The sequence below is a fragment of the Squalius cephalus genome, assembly GCF_949319135.1.
Source record: "Squalius cephalus genome assembly, chromosome: 24".
Taxonomy (NCBI): domain Eukaryota; kingdom Metazoa; phylum Chordata; class Actinopteri; order Cypriniformes; family Leuciscidae; genus Squalius; species Squalius cephalus.
Genome location: NC_137145.1, coordinates 14,033,043 through 14,053,563, shown reverse-complemented (window position 1 = coordinate 14,053,563; position 20,521 = coordinate 14,033,043). Strand labels below are relative to the sequence as shown.

Below are 20,521 nucleotides of genomic sequence, written 5' to 3'. Positions count from 1 at the left end.
GAAGGGTTAGTGTAAGGTGATAGATTATACAGTTTGTAGAGTATAAAAACCATTACGTCTATGGACAGACCCCACAAAGATAGCGAAACAGACTGTGTGTGTGTGTGTGTGTGTGTGTGTGTGTGTGTGTGTGTGTGTGTGTGTGTGTGCTTTTACAGTACATTCGCTAAAAGTCTCTACAATTGTTAAGTGTCATTTACTCTGTCTGTGACTCAGCAAGATGGTGATTAAGGATTTTACATTGTTCTTCTTAAGAAGAAAGTGTATGTGTATGTGTGTGTGTGTGTGTGTGTGTGTGTGTGTGTGTGTGTGTGTGTATATGTGTCTCTTCCTGAAGGGCCATTCGTTATTTGATGTCAGCTAAGTGGGTAGGTTTGACTGGCATGCAGTTTTAGCAATGCTGCTCTTTAAGTGCTGTAGTGAGGTGCAATTAATACTGGCTACACAAGTAATCCAACTGACAGCAACTGTCCGAGGTATTACAATCCAAACACATAAACTGCTCTTGCTTAATTTCAGCAGATGGACTGCCCACCCTCAACTTGATGGACGGGCGGCAGGAGGGGTGTCTATTATCCTGTCTTTAGCCCAGTCACCACCGCAACAATGCTTAACAAGCTTGTCTGCGAGGTTAACGCTTCACCCAATCCTGTCAAGCCGAGACGTTGTAATACATGGCAAGTGGAAAAAGAGCTAATTCCATCCCTTCCATACAGGGAGAGAGAGAAAGATGAGCAAGGGGGAGAAATTAGAACCACACTGTGATAGGGGGGACATCATGGCCTAGTCTTGTCAAACTGCATTAAGACTCAGAGGAAAAGGAAACGCTGGGGGCTGACAGGAAGTAGCATTACCATTACATTAGCACCATTATCGCTGGTTGTGTGTACGAGTAACTGCCACACAAAGACAACATTAGGGCACATTTCTTTGCCAAAAAATAAAGAAAAGAGAGAGAGAGGGGGGGGGGGGGGTAACTTGTGATAGTGATAGCTCCTTATATTCAAATGGGCCCAGGACAAAATATTTTGATGCCAAGGATCCCCAAAAAGGGGACTATCATGTCTCCACACATCTTTTGGCTTTTGGCAGATCACACTATCTGGGTTCCGCTCACCAGCTCTGCGCAGTGAGAGAGAGCGGTCGAGCGAGGATGGTCAGCATTAAGGCCTATGATCAGCACCACTCACCTCCATGTGCTTCTCTTTGGGAGGTCGATGGGCGCAACATGAAAGACCCACAGAAGCTTCTCGTGTTTCAAGCTCGGTCTGGCTAACGTGCTTGTCACAGTGTTTAAGACACGCAGCTGCAAGTGCGGAATTAGTAAAAATACTTGTGATACTGACAATGGATCATTAAAAAAAATATACCAAATGTAATTTTCTTACTCATTGTGAAAATCAATGCGCAAAATAAACTTAGTGGGTGAAATGAACTGACAGCTCTAGAGAAAATAGAGATAGAAAAAGCTGATACAGAGACAGAAACATCACTATTTCTATTCAAAACTCATTATATTAAAGGCACAGACATTTATTAAAATGAGTTTATGTAAAGATTTTATTAACTTCACTTACATCAAAAGTTTCATATTTTTAAGCCAATAAACTGTTTAAAATGATGGCTTTTAATTATACTGTAATGTAATAAAATAATTAAAATATACAGTCTTGGTGCTGTTCCTACATTCATTTGGATATTTAATGTGAAAAATAAGGATCAAAATATATTACACATTTTAATGTAAATAATATAATACAATAGAATAGAATACAATAGAATAGAATATTAAAATCCACTAACAAATATTTATTATCTGTAAACTTTCTCAATCAAAAAGTTAATCTTGGACCATGTATACAAGCCTCCTGCATTCTGGAATCGGACACTTAAGGTCTGGAATCTCTATAATAACGTTAATCAACAAAAGACAAAGAGAAAATTCACTCGCTTTTCTTGACTGAATAACCTTTGTAAGTATAGTTGTATATATTTTATTTATAAAGTGCAGTGTTATTTTACATTTGATTAAAGTTTCTGTACCTGAATACATGAAAATCTTAAAACACTGTTTATTTCAATCATATCTTTGTTCAGTTGTTATTTATTTGTGGCTTAGAAGACTTAGAATAAATGTGAATAAAATCGTATGTTTTTTTTTATTAGTATTATCTGGAATTTATTAATTGGAATCGAAATTAGGAATCGATAAGAATCGGAATCGATAAAATAAACGATACCCAACCCTACTAGCCACTCACACATACTTCAGCCTTCAGGGCTGTGTGTAAATAAGAGGACATACTGATCAGGACAACATCGGCCCAGTGTCCTCTTCGGCAGTGTCACACTGTGTACATTTCTCACACAAACAACTGAACACAGCTCCCAGCGGCAAGGCCAGAGAATGTGTGTTTGTGTCTGGCCAGATGGGCCTCTCAGCATGCCACTGCTGTCACACACACACACACACACACACACACACACACACTTCACATTCACACATACTGACTCATAGACACATGTCTTGCACACACACAAACTTCCAGGCAGATGACAACCATGCTAACCTCGTCTGAGCATGGGCCTGTGATTAGTGCATGAACGCAGACACCAACATGAGCTCTCTATGGTAGGACTAAGCAACACTGTCAATATTCAATGTCAAACAGCCATTGTAACCAATTATACTGTAAATGTATAATGTAAGTATAAACGTACAGTACACTTTTTTTTTTTTAAATGCTGTATTAAAAAATAATCAGCACACTGTTTTTCCCAAAACTGACACAATGTATAATATATATTATTTATTATAGTTTACTCCAGTCTTCAGTATCACATGATCTTTAACAAATCATTCTAATATGCTGATTTGCTCAATGCTCAAGAAACATTTCTTACCATTATCAATGTTAAAAGGTACGGTAGTACAATACTTGTGTGGCAACTTTTTCTTTTGTACACACACACACACTGATGATGGCTTAGGCCGAAACGCGTCTGTGAGGACATGGTAATAATAATAAATGTATGAAAATAGAACCTGAGAGTGCGGTTTTTCATCTTTACTTTTGATAAACTTTTTCTTTTGTAACATTATAAATGCTTTTACTGTTACTGTACTTTTTATCGGTTTAATGCATCCTTGCCGAATAAAAGTATTAATTTCTTTAAAAAAAAACTAATTTGTACTAACGTCAAGCTTTTGAATGGGAGTGTATAGTTCTATAAACAAAAAACTGTTTTAAAGTTAAAAATGCTAGAAAACATATCACATTTTAACGAATTGAGTGATTAAGTGATTAATTGAAACAGTCTGAACTAAAACCAAAGGCAATTGAATGCTCTTAAATGCTATTCATTTTGCTAATGAAGTTTAAATCAGAGAAACAATTGAAATAGAGACATACTGGCACAACAAATCTAATGACACTCTTTAGGAAAGTGTGGCCTTATAAGAAATGGCTAAAATAAAAAGTGCATTAAACCGCCCATCTCTAATCTAGGGGGTCATGTGGGTGCACCAACCACAATCTTTCCCTGTCCCATCTACTACTCATATCAATATAATGTCAATATTTTTCGAATTTGTCACAGTAGTCAATAACAGCACAACAGAAGATAACTAAATTATCAAATCAAGATATAACTCCTTTAAAACACAACACTCTGATGTGAACCGTACATACGGTAGTTGTGACAGCTCTCATAATTAATATTTCTAAACATTCCTGCAGCCTCTAATTACCACTGGGTTATGAGAGAAGCATGTTCATATATCTCTGTCATACATGCCTATAAGAGCTTGACAAAGAGGTGGATGTTTTCTTTTCCCTGGCTGCAGGGTTTTATCAGGAGAAGGTAATGCATCATGGATCTGAGTCCGTTGCTGGGGTTATGTTTATATATGGCCGCTGTTTGTGAATCTGGGATTTACTGCAAACAGAAGAGAGTGCCTAGATAGCCCTGCCTATGTGGCTTTGGTCTACCCTCCTACCTGAACATGTCTCTGCCTATCTGCACATGCACCACATTATAAATGTATGAATGAACTAAACAAATTCATTTCATTTTTCAAATATAAATCTATCTATATACACTATAAAATGTACTTTATTCATGTGATGGCAAAGATGATTTTAATTTCCACCAGCCATTACTCCAGTCTTCACTAATCAAAATGGTGTGGTGCTGCTTCATATTTTTATGTTCTAGATTATAGCTCTAGATCAAATGTGAGCATGCATTTACTCATCCGACTTGCACATAAACAGATTCAGTATTTCTCAAAATGAATAAAAACAGTGAAATGCAAACTTAGAATATTACGCAAACCTGCAATAATTGAATATGTGAAATAAAACAAATATACTTGATGTATTTAATCTAATTTATTATTCTTCACCATTGTCTTTGCTGCTGACTTTTGATGATCCAATTCGACCTTACTAATAAATAAAAATAACTTTAGATGAACATCACATTTGTGTTTTTGTTTGTTTGTTTTGTTGAAGTAAGAGTGTTGAACTTTCTTCTCCTTCATCATAGTCATAGTTTTTGTCCATTCAAGCGCTGTCTGAAGCAGCTTTCTGTCCACATGAGTAGTGTGATCATATATTGAAACCAGGGTTTGAAATGTACTTTTTCTCTCACCGGCCAATTTGGCTACTACATTTTTAAGTTACCGGCCATTCAGAACAAAAAAAAAAAAGGTGAAAAAAAATAAATAAAATAACCCAGATTAACTATGTCACAGCTTAGACGAACTTCCCCAGCAAAGTGAGTAAACATAATAACACGTCAAAACGGCTATTTTGACAGCGTTACCCACCACAGTTGATTTTTACCCAGCATTTGGCATGTGTTAATTTCAAACCCTGATTGTAACGCTCAGATGATCAGAAAACATCAGATGATGCGTTAATTGCGTGATAGATAGATAGATAGATAGATAGATAGATAGATAGATAGATAGATAGATAGATAGATAGATAGATAGATAGATAGATAGATAGATAGATAGATAGATAGATAGCATCCCCACGACCCAACATAGAACAAGCGGTTTGGAAAATGGATGGATGGATAATCATGTTTTCCTGGCCGTATGTGAAATGAGTACTCCTCTGGATCAAATCAGCCTTCCCCAGGGTCGCCCGCCAGATTCCCTGTTTTTCTAAATCAGTGCTCTTCACACAGGCACTGTAGTGGACAGCTGTTCAGGGCTCTAGAGAGGGCAGCCAAGGGTTCTGAAGCCAAGACTGTGAACAATATTTTGTGTGACAGCAACATAAAGGTGAGTCAGAGCTGTCAACTGAGTCAACTCACCAGGAAACATTGAGACCCATCTGCTGGAACTTCAAACCTACACACACACACACACACACACACACACACACAACTGAGAACTTTCTCACTCACACAATCACACACACAAGCAAAAAATGAAATATGGGATCCTTGTGTGAAACCCAGTAAGAAAATCAGATTTTAAAGTAGAAATCAAAATACAGTAGTAGTATAAAACACAGTTCTACAGTCATGTACTGCAATATGTACTTAGTGTAAGAATTCTTTTTTTGAAGAAGAAGAAGTAGAAGAAGAAAAAATTTATTTTATTTAGCAAGGACACAATAAACTGATCAAATGTATGTTACAAAAAATGTCTACTTCAAATAAATACTGTTCTTTTGATTTTTTTTATTTATCAAAGAATCCTTAAAAAAAGTATCATGGTTTCCACTAAAATATTAAGCAGAACAGCTGTTTTCAACATTGATAATAATGATAAATGTTTCAAGCAACAAATCAGCATATTAGAATGATTTCTGAAGGATCATGTGACACTGAAGACTGGAGTAATGATGCTGAAAATTCAGCTTTACCATCAGGAAAAAAAAACGTTTTAAAATATATTTAAACAGAAAACTTATTTCAAATTGTAATAATGTAACATTACTGTTATTACATTTGATCAAATAAATGCAGCCTCAGTGAGCAGAAGACTCAAAAACATGAAAAAAAATCTCGACCTCAAACTTTTGAACGGTAGTGTACATAGATACAGAATATACATAAACCGATTATGAAACTGTGGCTAACAAACCACATTGTTTAATAGAATACGTATTCATTGTTTACAAATCTATCATAAACTGTTTGCAAGAAACAAGTTGTATATATATCCATGAAACATTTCCATGTTTGATACATGCCCTAGAGGTCAAACTCACACCTGTGCAGCACAATTTTGGTGAGGGAGAAAGCAGATGAAACAGTGAAGAAAAGGAATTTAATTCCTCACCATCCAGCGTAACTCAAGTTTATGGCCATTGCCTTGGTGTTTGATAAAAGCTTAAAGTGTCCCAGCCATCACTTCCCTCAGCCTGCTCCATGAGAGATGGATTGTCTGCTCTTAATTCAGCCATGGGCAGAATACACATGATGAACAAGAGAGCTGGGAGCTCTCTCTCTCTCTCTCTCTCTCTCTCTCTCTCTCTCTCTCTCTCTCTCTAACAAGGACAAATGGTACCTGTCTACAGCTTCTATCTATGGAGAAAGTGTGTGTATGCCTATGAAAGTGTGTTTAAAGTAGGGATGCACCGATATGAAAATTTTGGCCGATACCGATAACTGATAATTATTTATATTTGAAAGCCAATAACCGATATTTTGGCAGATAAATCTAAATCCGAAATTTGTATTAATTTTTTGAGAGCCTGATTACAAAAATAAAAGTCTCATCATGTCCCAATCACACAATTATAATGATGTTCTCATTATAATTTTATGTAGACTATATGACAGGATCATTCTTTTGAGCCATAACCTTTCAATGAATAAAGTTAGATGAATCAGTTCAATACAGTGATTCACAGCTCACCGGAGAGGAAGATTGTCAGCAAATAAAAAAAATTTGTCACACAAATTTACTGAATGACTTTACAAGGCTTAAAATAAAGTGTATGAACCACTTTTATGAGAAATATTGTGTTATTATGTGAGAAATATTGTTTATTGTTTATTTGTGCTTAATATCCCCTAAATAAACATAATTATACTGAAAAGAGTTGCCAGGACATTGTTAAAAAACATAATATTTTAAGTTCCATGGTTTAAAAAAAATCATACTGGTCTTGGAACCACATTAGGGTGAGTAAATGATGACAGAACATTTTTGGGGTGAACTGTTCCTTAAAGCGTACATGAGTGTGTGTGTGTGTGTGTGTGTGTGTGTGTGTGTGTGTGTGTGTGTGTGTGTGTGTGTGTGTGTGTGTGTGTGTGTGTGTGTGTGTGTGTTCAATGTAGCGTGTGTGGCCATCTGATTGCTTGCTATGTAGTGGCAATTCCTCTGTGTAAACATGCCATAAATACTCATTAGTAAAAACAAGAGGATGTCACAAACACACACAAACACAAAGAGCAAGAGAGCAGCACCTCGCAGCAACAATAACAAGAGTGACTAATTTAATTAGCACCATAAAACAAGTCAAAAAAAGCCGGAGCCCGTTCGCTCCTCGTTCATCCTTAATGACGGAGTTAATCAGCAGTGTCTTTACACATCTAATCTTAGAGGACACAATCTCTATTATTCTCTCTCTCTGCTTTAGCACTTTTGGAAATCAGTCCACACTTTTGTCATTGTATAATGTCTGAAAGATCCAACAAACCACCTGCCTGCCTGTAAAACCTAGTATCATATTAATTACCTCCTTCGATTAGATCGGTAATAAGTCTTACACAGTGACAGAGATGGCTAATGATCATCGACAATTACTTGATTCAAATGAGCTCTGCCTTAATGGAGTCAGATTGGCGCACCTCTTCTGTTGTTCAGTCATTCTCAGTGAAGACATAGACACTATACACGGCTTTGAGAAATGAACATGACTGTAGGTTTGCATTATCTCAGTACACAATCTAATCATGACTTCATTTTGTAAAAACATTCATAAAAAACACTGAAACAAAGCAGTGCCTTGAGGTAAACTATAATTAGGTGCAAAGGGAACAGACAGTAACCCATCCAGAACAGGGTTATTATCTTTGACTAAAACAAAAAGTATTAAACCTATTTTTGATCATTTCAATAAAGCTGAAATAAAATAAAATATAAATATTACATGAAATAAATTAGAAATAAAATAAAATGAAGGAAAAAAATATAGAAATATTAACACATATAGTTATATAAAACTCATATAAAACACAGATAGATAGATAGATAGATAGATAGATAGATAGATAGATAGATAGATAGATAGATAGATAGATAGATAGATAGATAGATAGATAGATAGATAGATAGATAGATAGATAGATAGATAACTATTATTACAACTATTTATAATTTCGCAGCAGAAATAAACTTTATTCAACAGCTCCGTCTGACACCAATTTTACTCCAACCAAATGCTGAAGCTCATGCACTTGTGGGGAATCAATAGAATGCCTTTAATCTACCAACAAAATCTGCCAAATACATCAAGGCTCCCAGTTCCTGTTTGAACAGATCACAATCATGATTTTTGGACAGATGTAGCGAGCTAAAGTTAAACTCACAGGTCGGTGTTTCTTCTGCAGGTGTTTCTTCTTCTTGCTGTGTGTATGGGCCAGGTGAGGGTTGTTCTCCTGGTCTGAGTGGTGGTGCTGGTGGTTGTTGTGGTTGAGTCGGTCTTTGTGTAGGTCTATGTTCAGTCCGTTCGGCACTCGTCCGGGCTTCTTCTTGCGCAGCGGTCCTGCCTGGTTCTGCCTCCGCTCATGGGGCTTCAGGGTCATGTCCTTCTAACAGAAAAAAAATAGATATGAGTATAAAACAGTTTTTGGATTAAAGGCGACATGCAGAAAATTGAATCTTTTCCTTTCATAATAAATATTATGCTGCACAATTCATTAGTAGAGGTTACTCTAAAGAGAAAAAATATTTTAACAAAATGCAAGAACTTTTTAAGCCTCTAAAATGGCTTTCCTGATTACTGACTTAAAGGGATGGTTCAGGGTAAAAGCAACTTAGGGTCCTTTGCGCCATGACCCCGAGCCCGGATGTCGACGTCACTTCAGTGGTTTGGGAAAAGCACGTAAAAGTCCTGGCAGAAAGCAATGCATAAGGATGTAGTGTAACGACGAATTATTATTTTTTCCGAAGTGTTAACAACTTAGTGTTAACTAATAATTGTTGCAAACAAAATATTAGTGCATTCCTGGAACTGGGCGTCGTTATACTACATCCTTATGCATCGCTTTCTGCCAGGACTTTTACGTGCTTTTCCCAAACCACTGAAGTGACGTCGACGTCCAGGTTAGCAGTAGCATGAGCCGCCATGGGGCAAGTGTTATTTAAATAAACTCCTGATGTACTTACAAACTTTCCAATGCCTAAGGACAGAACCTATTTGTACTACTGTATAAGTTTGGTACCATTCTGGGCATTATTAGTGGGGTAATTTACAAGATACATCATAGGATCCATTAGTGCCTGCACTAAGCCATCTGGCTGATATCTCTAAATAAGCTCTAACTTTAATAATGTTCAAACAAGGGAAAAAAATGCTTCTGGGGGGGTGTTTGGCTCGAGGTCATGGTGCAAAGGTTTTTATTCCGAACCATCCCTTTAACTAAGGCTGCTGGGCGAAGACAAAATATTGTTCACTTTAAATAGTACTTTTTACAATCCAATCAAATGTAAATGAATAAAATCCAGCCTTGCTGAACAGTATTTCCTACTACACAACCGTTCAAAAGTTTGGGATCAAAGTAAGAATTTAAAGAAATATACTACATTTAATCATCATCAAAAGTGACAGTAAAGCTAACAAAATATTTTTATTTTGAAATAAATGCTGTTCTTTTGCATTTCTATTTATCTAAGAAAATATCTAAAAAAAAAGTGCAGCAGATTAAGCAGCAAAACTGTTTCTTGAAATGTTTCTTGAACAGCAAATTAGCATACTAGACTGGTTTCTGAAGGATCATGTGACATTAAAGCTTGTTGAAAATTCAGCATAAATATTCAAATAGAAAACAGTTATTTTCAATATTTCACAACATTATTTATTTTGATCAAATCAATGCCTTGGTGAGCAGAAGAGACTTCTTTCAAAAAGCATTTAAAAATAATACTGACCCCAAACTTTTGTATATTCTGTCTCACTCTGAAATATGTGTAACATTATGGAAATGAGTGTGATGTAAATTAAATGCACATGCTGTTTCATGTCTTTAAGGACCATTAATAAACAGTATGAAGACTATTCCTGCTATAGACCGGATATATTGTTTGTGCTAAAAGACATTACACAACATAAGCCGTACACTCTCCAGTAGGCGTACGCTTGTCTACCTCCAGCAAACATTGTTCTGCCAAGCTGCTAAATAAAATAATCTCTACCCCACAGAAAAACAAGTGTTCTGATAAAAGGAGTCTGAAGAACGGCAGAGGAAGCAGAGGCGCAGTGCTCCGGTCTGACACAGAACTTTCTCATCCACTGAGAACTCTAGACAGGAAGATCAATATTCAATATGACAAAGCTCGTCTCTGCAGGGGAGCTGTGTATCACCATATCTCTGTGCTTACGGAATGAATCAATTACATTATTATACTCCAGCTATAGAGAGATAGATACTTCCCGTGCTGAAAACTGTACACTACAGGAAGGAAAAATGAGACATTCAATACAGTTCAGAGTAGGAATGTCTACTAGAAACAGCACAATGACTTGGCAACTTGTAGCAATGTCAGTGTGAACAGGGCTTAGCCTATATTTATAACATCTAATGCAAGATGAAAACAAAATTATATATATATATTACCATATTATAATTATTTCTGAAAAATCATGTGACACTGAAGACTGGAGAAATGTTGCTGAAAATTCAGCTTTGCTATCACAGGAATAAATGACATTTTATGATGTATTCAAAAACTTAAATTATAATATTTCACAAAATTGCTATTTTACTGTATTTCTGATTAAATAAATGCAGCCTTGGTAAGCACAAAAGACTTTTAAAAAACAGATTCCCAAACTTTTGAACGGTGGTGTATATAAGACATATTTTCTTACTAAACATTCCGTGAACAATTCTGAGTGATAAACCAAATTAATCATTGAATCTGAAGCTGACAGTTTGTAGTGATTCGCAAAAACCAATCTATTCTAATGTAATTTTTACTATTGTATCATAAGATAAGAAGGGATTACAAAACTATTCAAACCACACATTCTTTAGGAATCGCAATGATAAAATAAAAAGTGCATTACAATCTTTGTCGAAAAAAAGTACAAGAGGGAGCAGACCAATTACAAAACGATGGGCAGCAGAGTGCTGTTTAATGTAAAAATAATGATCTCATGCCTCTCCACTTGGTCAAAGTTTGCATATCTTATTTCAGAGATGTAGAACACTGTCCTTTTTGTCTCATTTTCAAGAGCTTCGCTAATTTTCTTAAATGACAGCTCCTTTTATGCTCTTCATTTTAAGCTCTGTGCATGAGTGTGTGACTAAAAATGAGTAATAGCTCTGACAAATGTTTCTTCTATTTAAAAAGCCTTCAGATTTATCAGCAAATGTCTCTGTAGACCAGTCCAGTAAAATTAAACATAAGCAAGCACTGCTTATGTACAAAGTTGTGTGTTTATTTTGCATCACTCCAAGCCCTTAGAAGATTAAATCCACCATTTCTCAAACGTAAAGAAATGTGTTTTTATGTATCTGATCAAACCGAATATACCGTGCAAGACGCAAACCTTCTACCGTGCAAGTGTGTGTGTGTGTGTGTGTGTGTGTGTTTGTGAGCAGATACACCATCAGCCCTCATCCGCCTGCGGGGCTGATCCATCATGTTAAACTTATGTACTAAATCAGATTACATGCTTCAGAGACATTACATGTTTAATAGCCTTGTTCATGTACTTGAAGTCAGAGACATCAAAAGAGCTCTCGGCTGAGCAGACGGAGCATGTCAGGACTGCAAGATACAACAGGCTGATAACCAGCCATCAACTCTTCAGCTCTGATAGAGCACTCTGGGTATTTGTGCTGAGGGACAGCCTCTATTCATTCAATTTCTCTCTATTCAGCGATCAGAATCATTCAGACTCAAAAAATCAAGCTGAGGTTGATTCACTTCAGCTGCTTGAGAGGAGAAGCTCTTCTTAAACAACATCTAGACGAGACTGAGGGTATGTTCAGTATGTTAATGGAAAAATTCTAGTCCAATCAGTTGAACATGCACGGAAGTTGCGAATGGCTTCTTGATAGAGGTTGACCGATTAATCGGTCGGACGATTAATCGGTCGGACGATTAATCGGTCGGACGATTAATCGACCGATTTTTTGCATTTTTTAACATAATCGGCATCGGCCAATATACAAGTATATCGAGCCGATTATTAGGCGGGCGCATCTGTGGGCAGTTGTTGTTGTGGAACACGTGTTGGACGCACGCTGCGCCTAGAGTCATTTTCCAGCAGAGTGAGCAGACCTCATCCAGTGCCTAAGGAAGGAGCTAAGTTCCTTGGAGAAAACTCATTTATATTTAATTAAAAACTTTTGATATGTTATTGCCAACTTCGAGAAAAAATATGAATAGGCGACACGATGTTCGGCTACTTTGGATATTGATAGCGTAGTTGAGGTTGCATTATCACAGCAGAAGGGTTGCTATCATGTCACAATAAGTAAGCAAGAATTTAGCAATTACAGACAGTGAATCTGAGACTTTTATTTGTTCTGTTTGTGTGTCTTATATTTGAGAGGGTTGTCGCTCAATGCAGAGAAATAAGTAATAAAAAAAGAGACCAACGCACTATAGGCTAGTGAAGGACTGGCTTTGCTTTTCTAGCGTCGTCGTTGCTAGTGTCGTCGTTGCTAGGGTTGGGTAGCTACTGACAGACCCGGTGCTAATACGGCACTGGTGCTTTAACGACCGTTATCTACCGGACCGAATATCAATGCGGATTTCTGTGCTTCATTTCGGTGCTACTGTTATGCCTGTGCTTCTCTTGGATGCTCTGAAAACGGACGTTAGAATAACAGAAACATCGCTTCGCTGCACGTGACGCTAGTCAGCAGCTAACTTTAGCATACAGTTACCTAGTAGCTGGATTAAACACGGTTAAAATACTGGCCAAACAGTGTAATGTGTGACTGTATTTCACTGTAGACTAGGGGTGGAACGGTACATGTATTCGTATTGAACCGAAACGGCACGGGCGTCATGGTTCGGTGTGTATAAATTTACACGGAGAATACATGGTATAAAAATAAATAAAACTCACATGCAAATTAATTATGCGACTGTGTTTATGAGAATACTCGCTGAGACAGGCATTTGACATAATTTTGAGTGTATGTTTCTGTCTAAGAACAAACAGAGTGAAAGGGAACGGAATTCGACTTTATGTGCGCACAGAAAACAGCGAGGTCTGAGTTCTCTTCCGTGTCTTCTTTTAAAATCGCTTGAAGGTTTAAACTGAGAGAACCAAAAATGTGCAAATGATAATCTTTCACTCTATGATGGTTAAACTTTGCAATTAACATGTGAATCACGTGTGTTTTGAACCGTGAGGCCTGGTCAGTACAGTACAACTACGATCCCGAGACTTGACATCACACATCCTGTCATTTAACTATCACGGATGCACACATTTTGATATTGATGCTAAAATGATAGCCTATATCGCACAGCCCTATTTGAAACCATTATAATGACGTACTGTTCAAAGTGATATTTAAAAAATAGTATGCAGTAGAAAGTATATATCTGAACAGTAGCATCTATCCCTTAAGTATCTGAGCCAAAAACTTAAATTATCCTTCTTTCTTTTTTTCAAAAATACATCAGATTTTAATCAAAAAGGCCATAAGAGCGTACAATAAGCAATGCCGTATGAAGGGAGACTTTAGAGGAGGGTGGAATCTAGGGCGGTCTGGAAACTGTCTGGAATGACAGAAAAGCGCAAGAGATTATTTAGGATATGGAAACTGAGTTTGTCAAGCATACTGAGCGTGAACCTGAATGGCTTTTCCACTGCAATCACTTCCATGATCACTAGCGCTCGAGCATGTGCTGAACCAGAACCATAGTCTGGGACACGGATGGGCCTAATTTTGTGGGCTTTTCTTCTGCAGGAACTATAATAATCTTTCGACAACATGGCAAACTTCATTAATCCATCTGCAAGCACATCTGGCCCTAATGTGCATCTTTCAGTATGAATTAAGTATAACAACATGTGATGCTCTAAAGCTGGCAGAGAAAACACTAGAAGTTCACATCTGATATATTTGATTGGGTTTGCTCATCTAACTTGTCTAGTCTATCCTTGGAAAAAACATCAAGACCTACTTTTTTTGGTAAAGATCCCTGTTCTATATTCTAGAAGAAAGCAGCTGTGTTTTTTTTTTGTTTTTGTTTTGTTTTTGTTTTTTGTCTTTCAGTGCATTTCAGCATAAACTATTCTCTTTATCTTTCTTTCTTTGCCTGTAGTATATAGCACATACTGATAAGTGTTTATCAGTGTAACATTCAGAATGCAAAAATTTTGAATAAAGAGAAAATCTTTTTTTTTTATTCTGCTTAATGTTAAGACAAAGAGTGTCATAAATTTCAGAGATTTGTTTGTTTTTTTTTTTTTTTTTTTTTTTTTTTTTTTGCCATTTCCCAGGAGATTTAGCGAGGTAAACTCTGGATACAAGAACAGCCCTGCATTTACCCACAAATACACATAACACACAAGCTCCCTAGAGTTCACTTTGCTGCCTTGCTTTCTAGAAGTTCTTCTTTTGCTGTGGGACTTAAAACACTTCCGTACTCTCTCACACACACAACATCACTCAAAGGCAGCAGCTTTAAAGTGCAAAGTAGGTTTTTACAGTCTACACAGGGTTTATCTTTCATCTGCTTCACCACGAAAGTGTAATGATGTCTGAACAGAAAGAAAGACACATTCAGACAACATCCAAATGCAGACTTGCCATCTCAGTTTTATAAGCCAAGTAGATTCTGAATGCAACTTTTTTTGAATGCAAAAACATTACTTAACTCCACAGTTAACATGAACTAAACATTTATTAAATATGGTTAATTTTCATTTCTATTCATACAATTATATATGTGTAACAACACAGTACAATAAGGTTTCATTTGTTAATATTAGTTAACTAGTTAACATGAACTAACAATGAACAATACTTCTACAGCATTTATTAATCTTTATTCATTTTAATCTCAACATTTACTAAGATCGAAAATCATTTTAGGATCAAAAGTTGTATCTGTTAACAGTTAATGCACTATGAACTAACATGAACATGAACATTTTTATTAACTAACATTAACAGAGATTAATACTGTATGCTGTTATAATTATATTGCTCATTGTTAGTTAATAATTAGTAAATAATACTAATAACAAATGAACAAATGAGACCTTACTGTAGTGTTACCAAAGTTGTATGTTGTCATTAGTTAATGAATTATGGACAAACAATATTCTATTAGGCTATACTGTATTTAATATTAACACAGGTTAATAAATAATGTAAAAAATAATATTTAATCATCATTATCATTTAGAACATTATTTATATATTGAACTACTAAGTAAAAAGATTTGTATTCTTGTGTTATCTTGTCAAAAGCTTAGGAAAACAGTATGTGACAGACTACCAGTTCAATAACGTGCTGTTTCTCAAACCGTGATAATAATCTAGCGCACTTTTTCCTCTGCACTGCGCTGCTAAAACCTCCTCCTGATTCATTAGTGACACATACGAGGGCTGTGCACACTATCCTACAGATGCAGGGGATGCTGACGAGGCAACCAGGAAAACTCCCACTCCCTTTACCCAGCAGTAAATGAGAGAGACAGAAAGAGAACAGCATGGGAGACCTGCACTTCGATCCCATTCCGTGATTACACCCCTGTTCTACAGCAGAGCCACTCCAGGGATCAGTTCCCCTGCCAAGCGTAACTACACAGGCTTTTGTGAGATGGAGAGGGAGATTCTGTCCATGGCCTCTCTGTTTTATTAGTCTTATCTGTGGCCCTGAGGGAAGATATTACTTCTTCAGCAAAAAAACAAAAACAAAGAAAGCACTAGCAGGAAAGCAAACTACATAAATGGTTGCTTTCAGACGCTGCAAGAAGCAATAGGCTTTTGTGACCAAGCAAGCACTGATTTAGAAAACATAACACAGCAATTTAGTTATATTCCAAAGATGGATGGAGGGGGTGAAACAGATGAAATGAGAGGGGAAAGGGACCCGTGCCCTCCACATGAGTGAGTAAACACCATGCGTCCATCTGTCTTCCCACTGACTCCCAACACTGCAAAAACATGCGGTGTAGTCTATATGTCAATACATGCAGTACACCTGAATGCTCTAGACCAGAAAACTGCCAAAACTTCTTTAAAACTTTGTTTTAAAAGCGTTTAAAACTTTGTTTTAATAGAGTTGGATCACGCTTGCTGATGATTGATTAATCAAAGGCATTTGATTAGCAGCATCTGACTGCTACTTACCCTCTTAATTCCTTTGGAAGCAGTAAGGGTGCACTTAGTTTGTCACACATGGCTTCTCCATTTTGACCTATTTTTGTTAAATAAATAATGACAGTGTGTAATAAGTCATGTGCTACCGAAATACCAAATTTTAAGATATGCCAAGGACCAGATGATTTTTTTATTATGTCCTGATATGTAAAACCATAAAATTCAATAGACTGTCCATTCTTTTTCACATGATATATATACTACATATGTATATATGTAGTATATATAGCATATATACTGTATATGTTAGTGTGCATATGTATATATTAACATTAAGCCACTCGAGGCTGTACATTACAGTGATTTTACCATGGGGTGGGGGGGGGGGGGCAATGGCCTTCAAATGCAGGTTAAAAGACGTCAACTCTATTACAACAAAGGTTAACCACCCTCCACCATCCGGCACTCATCAAAGAGAATATTTCATTAGCTCAACTCAATAAGCAATTCAAAGAACGATAAGAGCCGGTTTAAAGATGTATCTAATTAAAGGCCAGGCCAATCTAAGAGTGTGAATCCTTAGAGGCAAGGGGAAATAAAGACCCCATATGGACCGAAGAGGTCATGCATGGATGGCATGAAAGGCAAACATCTTGTTCTGAAATCAATCACCATGACAGGAAGGGAGAGGGGCTTGTGCTTTGAAGCCCTCTGCCTCCATCCTCCCAAGTAATGGAGCTCAATCGCTGACAGATGGAGGGAGCGGCGGGGGGAAGCGAGCGAATGCATAAACGAATGAACGAATGAAGCAGTCTGTGTCCGTGGGGGGGAAGTAGGTCATTCATGCTTGGGCAGTTTGTACAGATTCACTGTAACAAAGCCGTTCCTGTAATAGCAGAGATCTGGGCTGAACCGTATTTTCTTCACATTCTAGAACATTTTAGAAATAGCTTCTTTTTTCTTCCTCCAGGAGATGCATTACAGAAACATCTCAACCCAGAATCCTATTATATCTGTTTAGTAACCATGCCAATTTCTTTTAGGATCTCATTTAGAACATCTGTGATCTTAACTTTAAGTGCCCCAAATAGGCTTTTTTAAAGACTCCTCGTATTGTTTTTGAGGTCTCCAACAATAGGTTTACATGTATCCAAGGTCATAAACACTATATACAATATATACATAATATACAGTGCAGCATCACCTCTTTTCTCACAGTGTCTTAAATGGTTCAATCAAGAATATCTGCAAAGTCTTGGTTGTGATTGTTTTACTGCTTACAGCGCATGTCGGAAACCAAACGTCCATTACCATATCTGAACTTCAGCTCCGGAGGCTTCCTCAGCACTAGATACACAGTGTCAATTCGAGTCTGAGTCCTCAGCCTTTAGCATTCACAGCGCAGAAAGCAGCGTCTTCTCAACATTCAACAACACAAACCAAACTCTTCCAGGCCTCAGCTTCAACTACAGTTTTTGTGGGCGGGTCAAATTAGACATTGTACGCATTCAGCCAGTGAAGACAACATGCTGCCATTATGCAAATTTGTAACAAACCTACAAAGGTTGTGCAGGAAGTAATTTCAGGCAGTTCAACTCTTTCTTTTGGGAGACAATAAAAGCTTTATTACACACTCCATGAAAGGTAACATCCGAAAAAGTATAATAGGGGCACTTTCAGACTTAAGGGGGTAGTACACCCAAAAATGTACACACTCTCATGTCGTTGCAAACATGTATGATCTCTTTCTTCTGTAAATTAGTCCAATTTAAATTTAAATAAGTAATACTGTAGTAGATGATTCTAAACCTAAACAACATGCAGACTGGAGTCTCTTGAGCGTGGTTGTTTTTGTACTAAATGATTAGCAAAATGCTCTACTGCGGTTCTAAGCAATACGATCACACCGCAAGATAAGAAGTATCAAAGACCAACTCAAGAGCACATCAAAGGCCGCACAACAGGTTGCTTCATGATACTTGCCTTTTATGTTATGAGAGGGCAAAGTCTTTTAATTAAATTCACGTGAGACAAAAGAATCAATTGGTCCGAGAGCAACGTCTGGATTTAGCCCAGGCAATTAACATGATTATAATAGTCATTTAATTCCACGGGATAAAACACTTTTCCAACAGCTGGCTTCAGACAGTTTTTCAACATCAGAATGAAAAATAAGGGAAAGCTCAAAAAGGGCTCTGGGGGTAATTATTAAAAATGTAATAGCTTTATAACTGATGAGTAGAAAATGATATGAATAATTATTCACAGCTTTCATGTTTGATCCCCAACCTATATGCTACGCACTGCAAGTAGTTCACATGAGGCCCATTCCAGTGTTTTACTGTATTTAATCACAAAGCTTCATATAAAACAGTAATGTTAAGTTAAATTCAGTTAAAAAAGTCAAAAGAAACTGCGCACTATCACAGTCCATTATGATACCAAATCCATTAATTAACAACAATAAAGCCACTATGTGCTTTCACACAGCCTTTAGTTTCAATATATTTCAATATAGTGACATGGCTTCAGGTGAACTACTGCCATTCAAAAGTTTGGAGTGGATAATATTATTTTAACGTCTCTTATACTCACTAATGCTACATTTAATTGATTAAAATACAGTCAAAACAAAAATATTGTGAACGATTATTACAATCCATCTAAATGAATGGCTTTAAAAAATGTAATACATTACTATGATGGCAAATATTTTTAAAACAGCAGCCATTATTCCAGTCTTCAGTGTCACATGATCCTTCAGAAATCAGTCTATTATGCTGATTTGTTGCTCAAGAAACATTTCTTATTAATATCAGTGCTGAAAACAGTTGTGCTGCTTAATATTTTTAAGAAAATACCTTGATCTCCTTTTCTCAGGATTCTCTGATGTATAGAAAGTTCAAAACAATAGCATTTATTTGACAAATAAATCTTTCGTAACATTATAAAGGTCTTCACTGTCAATTTTAATCATTTTAATGGATAGGTCCTGAATAAAAGTATACTTACTGACCCAAAACTTTAGTATCAGTCATTTTAATAACAGTAGTATACATGGCTCAATGTGGGATATTTGTCTCCAGGTTACATCGTTATGCCTGTAGGTGGCGACAACTGCATGTCTTTATAAGTGAATGTGAAGTGAATCATTCATTTAACTGAGTGAGTCAATTAATCATTCACCCAATCGATTCATTCAAAAAAACTGGTTCTTACAATAAAATAAGCGACTGGTACCCATTATAATCAATGATTCTGTCTACACTGGATGTGCATGACGTGACACAACAATTCCCAACAGTAAACTAATGCTAATCATTTTTAATGCTTTGCTCTTTTGTACTATATTAAAGCATTACATTGACAGGCCCAGTAGTGTGGTGCAGTCATTTGTTAGTGTATGTAGTAGGGTAAATGGGCTGTATAGTGACAGTATACATTGAGCAAGTTTTATAGTAATGCAGCAGACAGTGTATTGTTATTGAACATAGTGTGTGTTGTAGAGAGCATGACAGTGGTGTAATCTAGCGCTGAGTAAGGCTGCAGTATGAACAATGTGCTCACTGAGGGCTCGTCCATTCACTGTGACACATGACCTGATTCTTCACCCACAGGCTAATTCGCCCGCACACACTCACACACACACACAGTGTTACAAAAGCTTCTAAAGAAGAGCTCTGCTCCCCACTTATTACACACTCTCTATCAGTTTACCCTTTTAACCTACGGCTTTCTCTCTCTTTCTCAGTGACTCATAGGCAGTAATCCACACTAACGCCTCAGGAGTGCTGAGGTTCATTACACATTCAAACACTCCACTAAACACACTAGATCCTGCAATCCTTTTTTAAGTTTGTGTGATTTTTATGCAGATGTCAAATCAATAGCTTAGACTAAAAAAAAACAGCCCATCCATCAGCAAAGTGTCCGATACTCTCCATCACTCTCCATCACTGGTTCATGCTATGGTCACTGACTGTTTACTCTGTTTTTCGCTTCTTATCCAGAGAAGTTT

The 20,521-nt window shown here is 36.8% G+C and overlaps 1 protein-coding gene across 1 annotated transcript in view; it reads right to left on the bottom strand.

Annotated features, from left to right (window-relative positions):
- The window catches only part of auts2a (activator of transcription and developmental regulator AUTS2 a), a 335,804-nt gene that overhangs the window by 257,295 nt on the left and 57,988 nt on the right, over window positions 1-20,521 (bottom strand). The window contains exon 3 of the mRNA XM_079860573.1: window positions 8,566-8,787. Coding sequence (XP_079716699.1) covers window positions 8,566-8,787 — 222 coding nt within the window. The remainder of the gene's footprint in view (window positions 1-8,565; window positions 8,788-20,521) is intronic.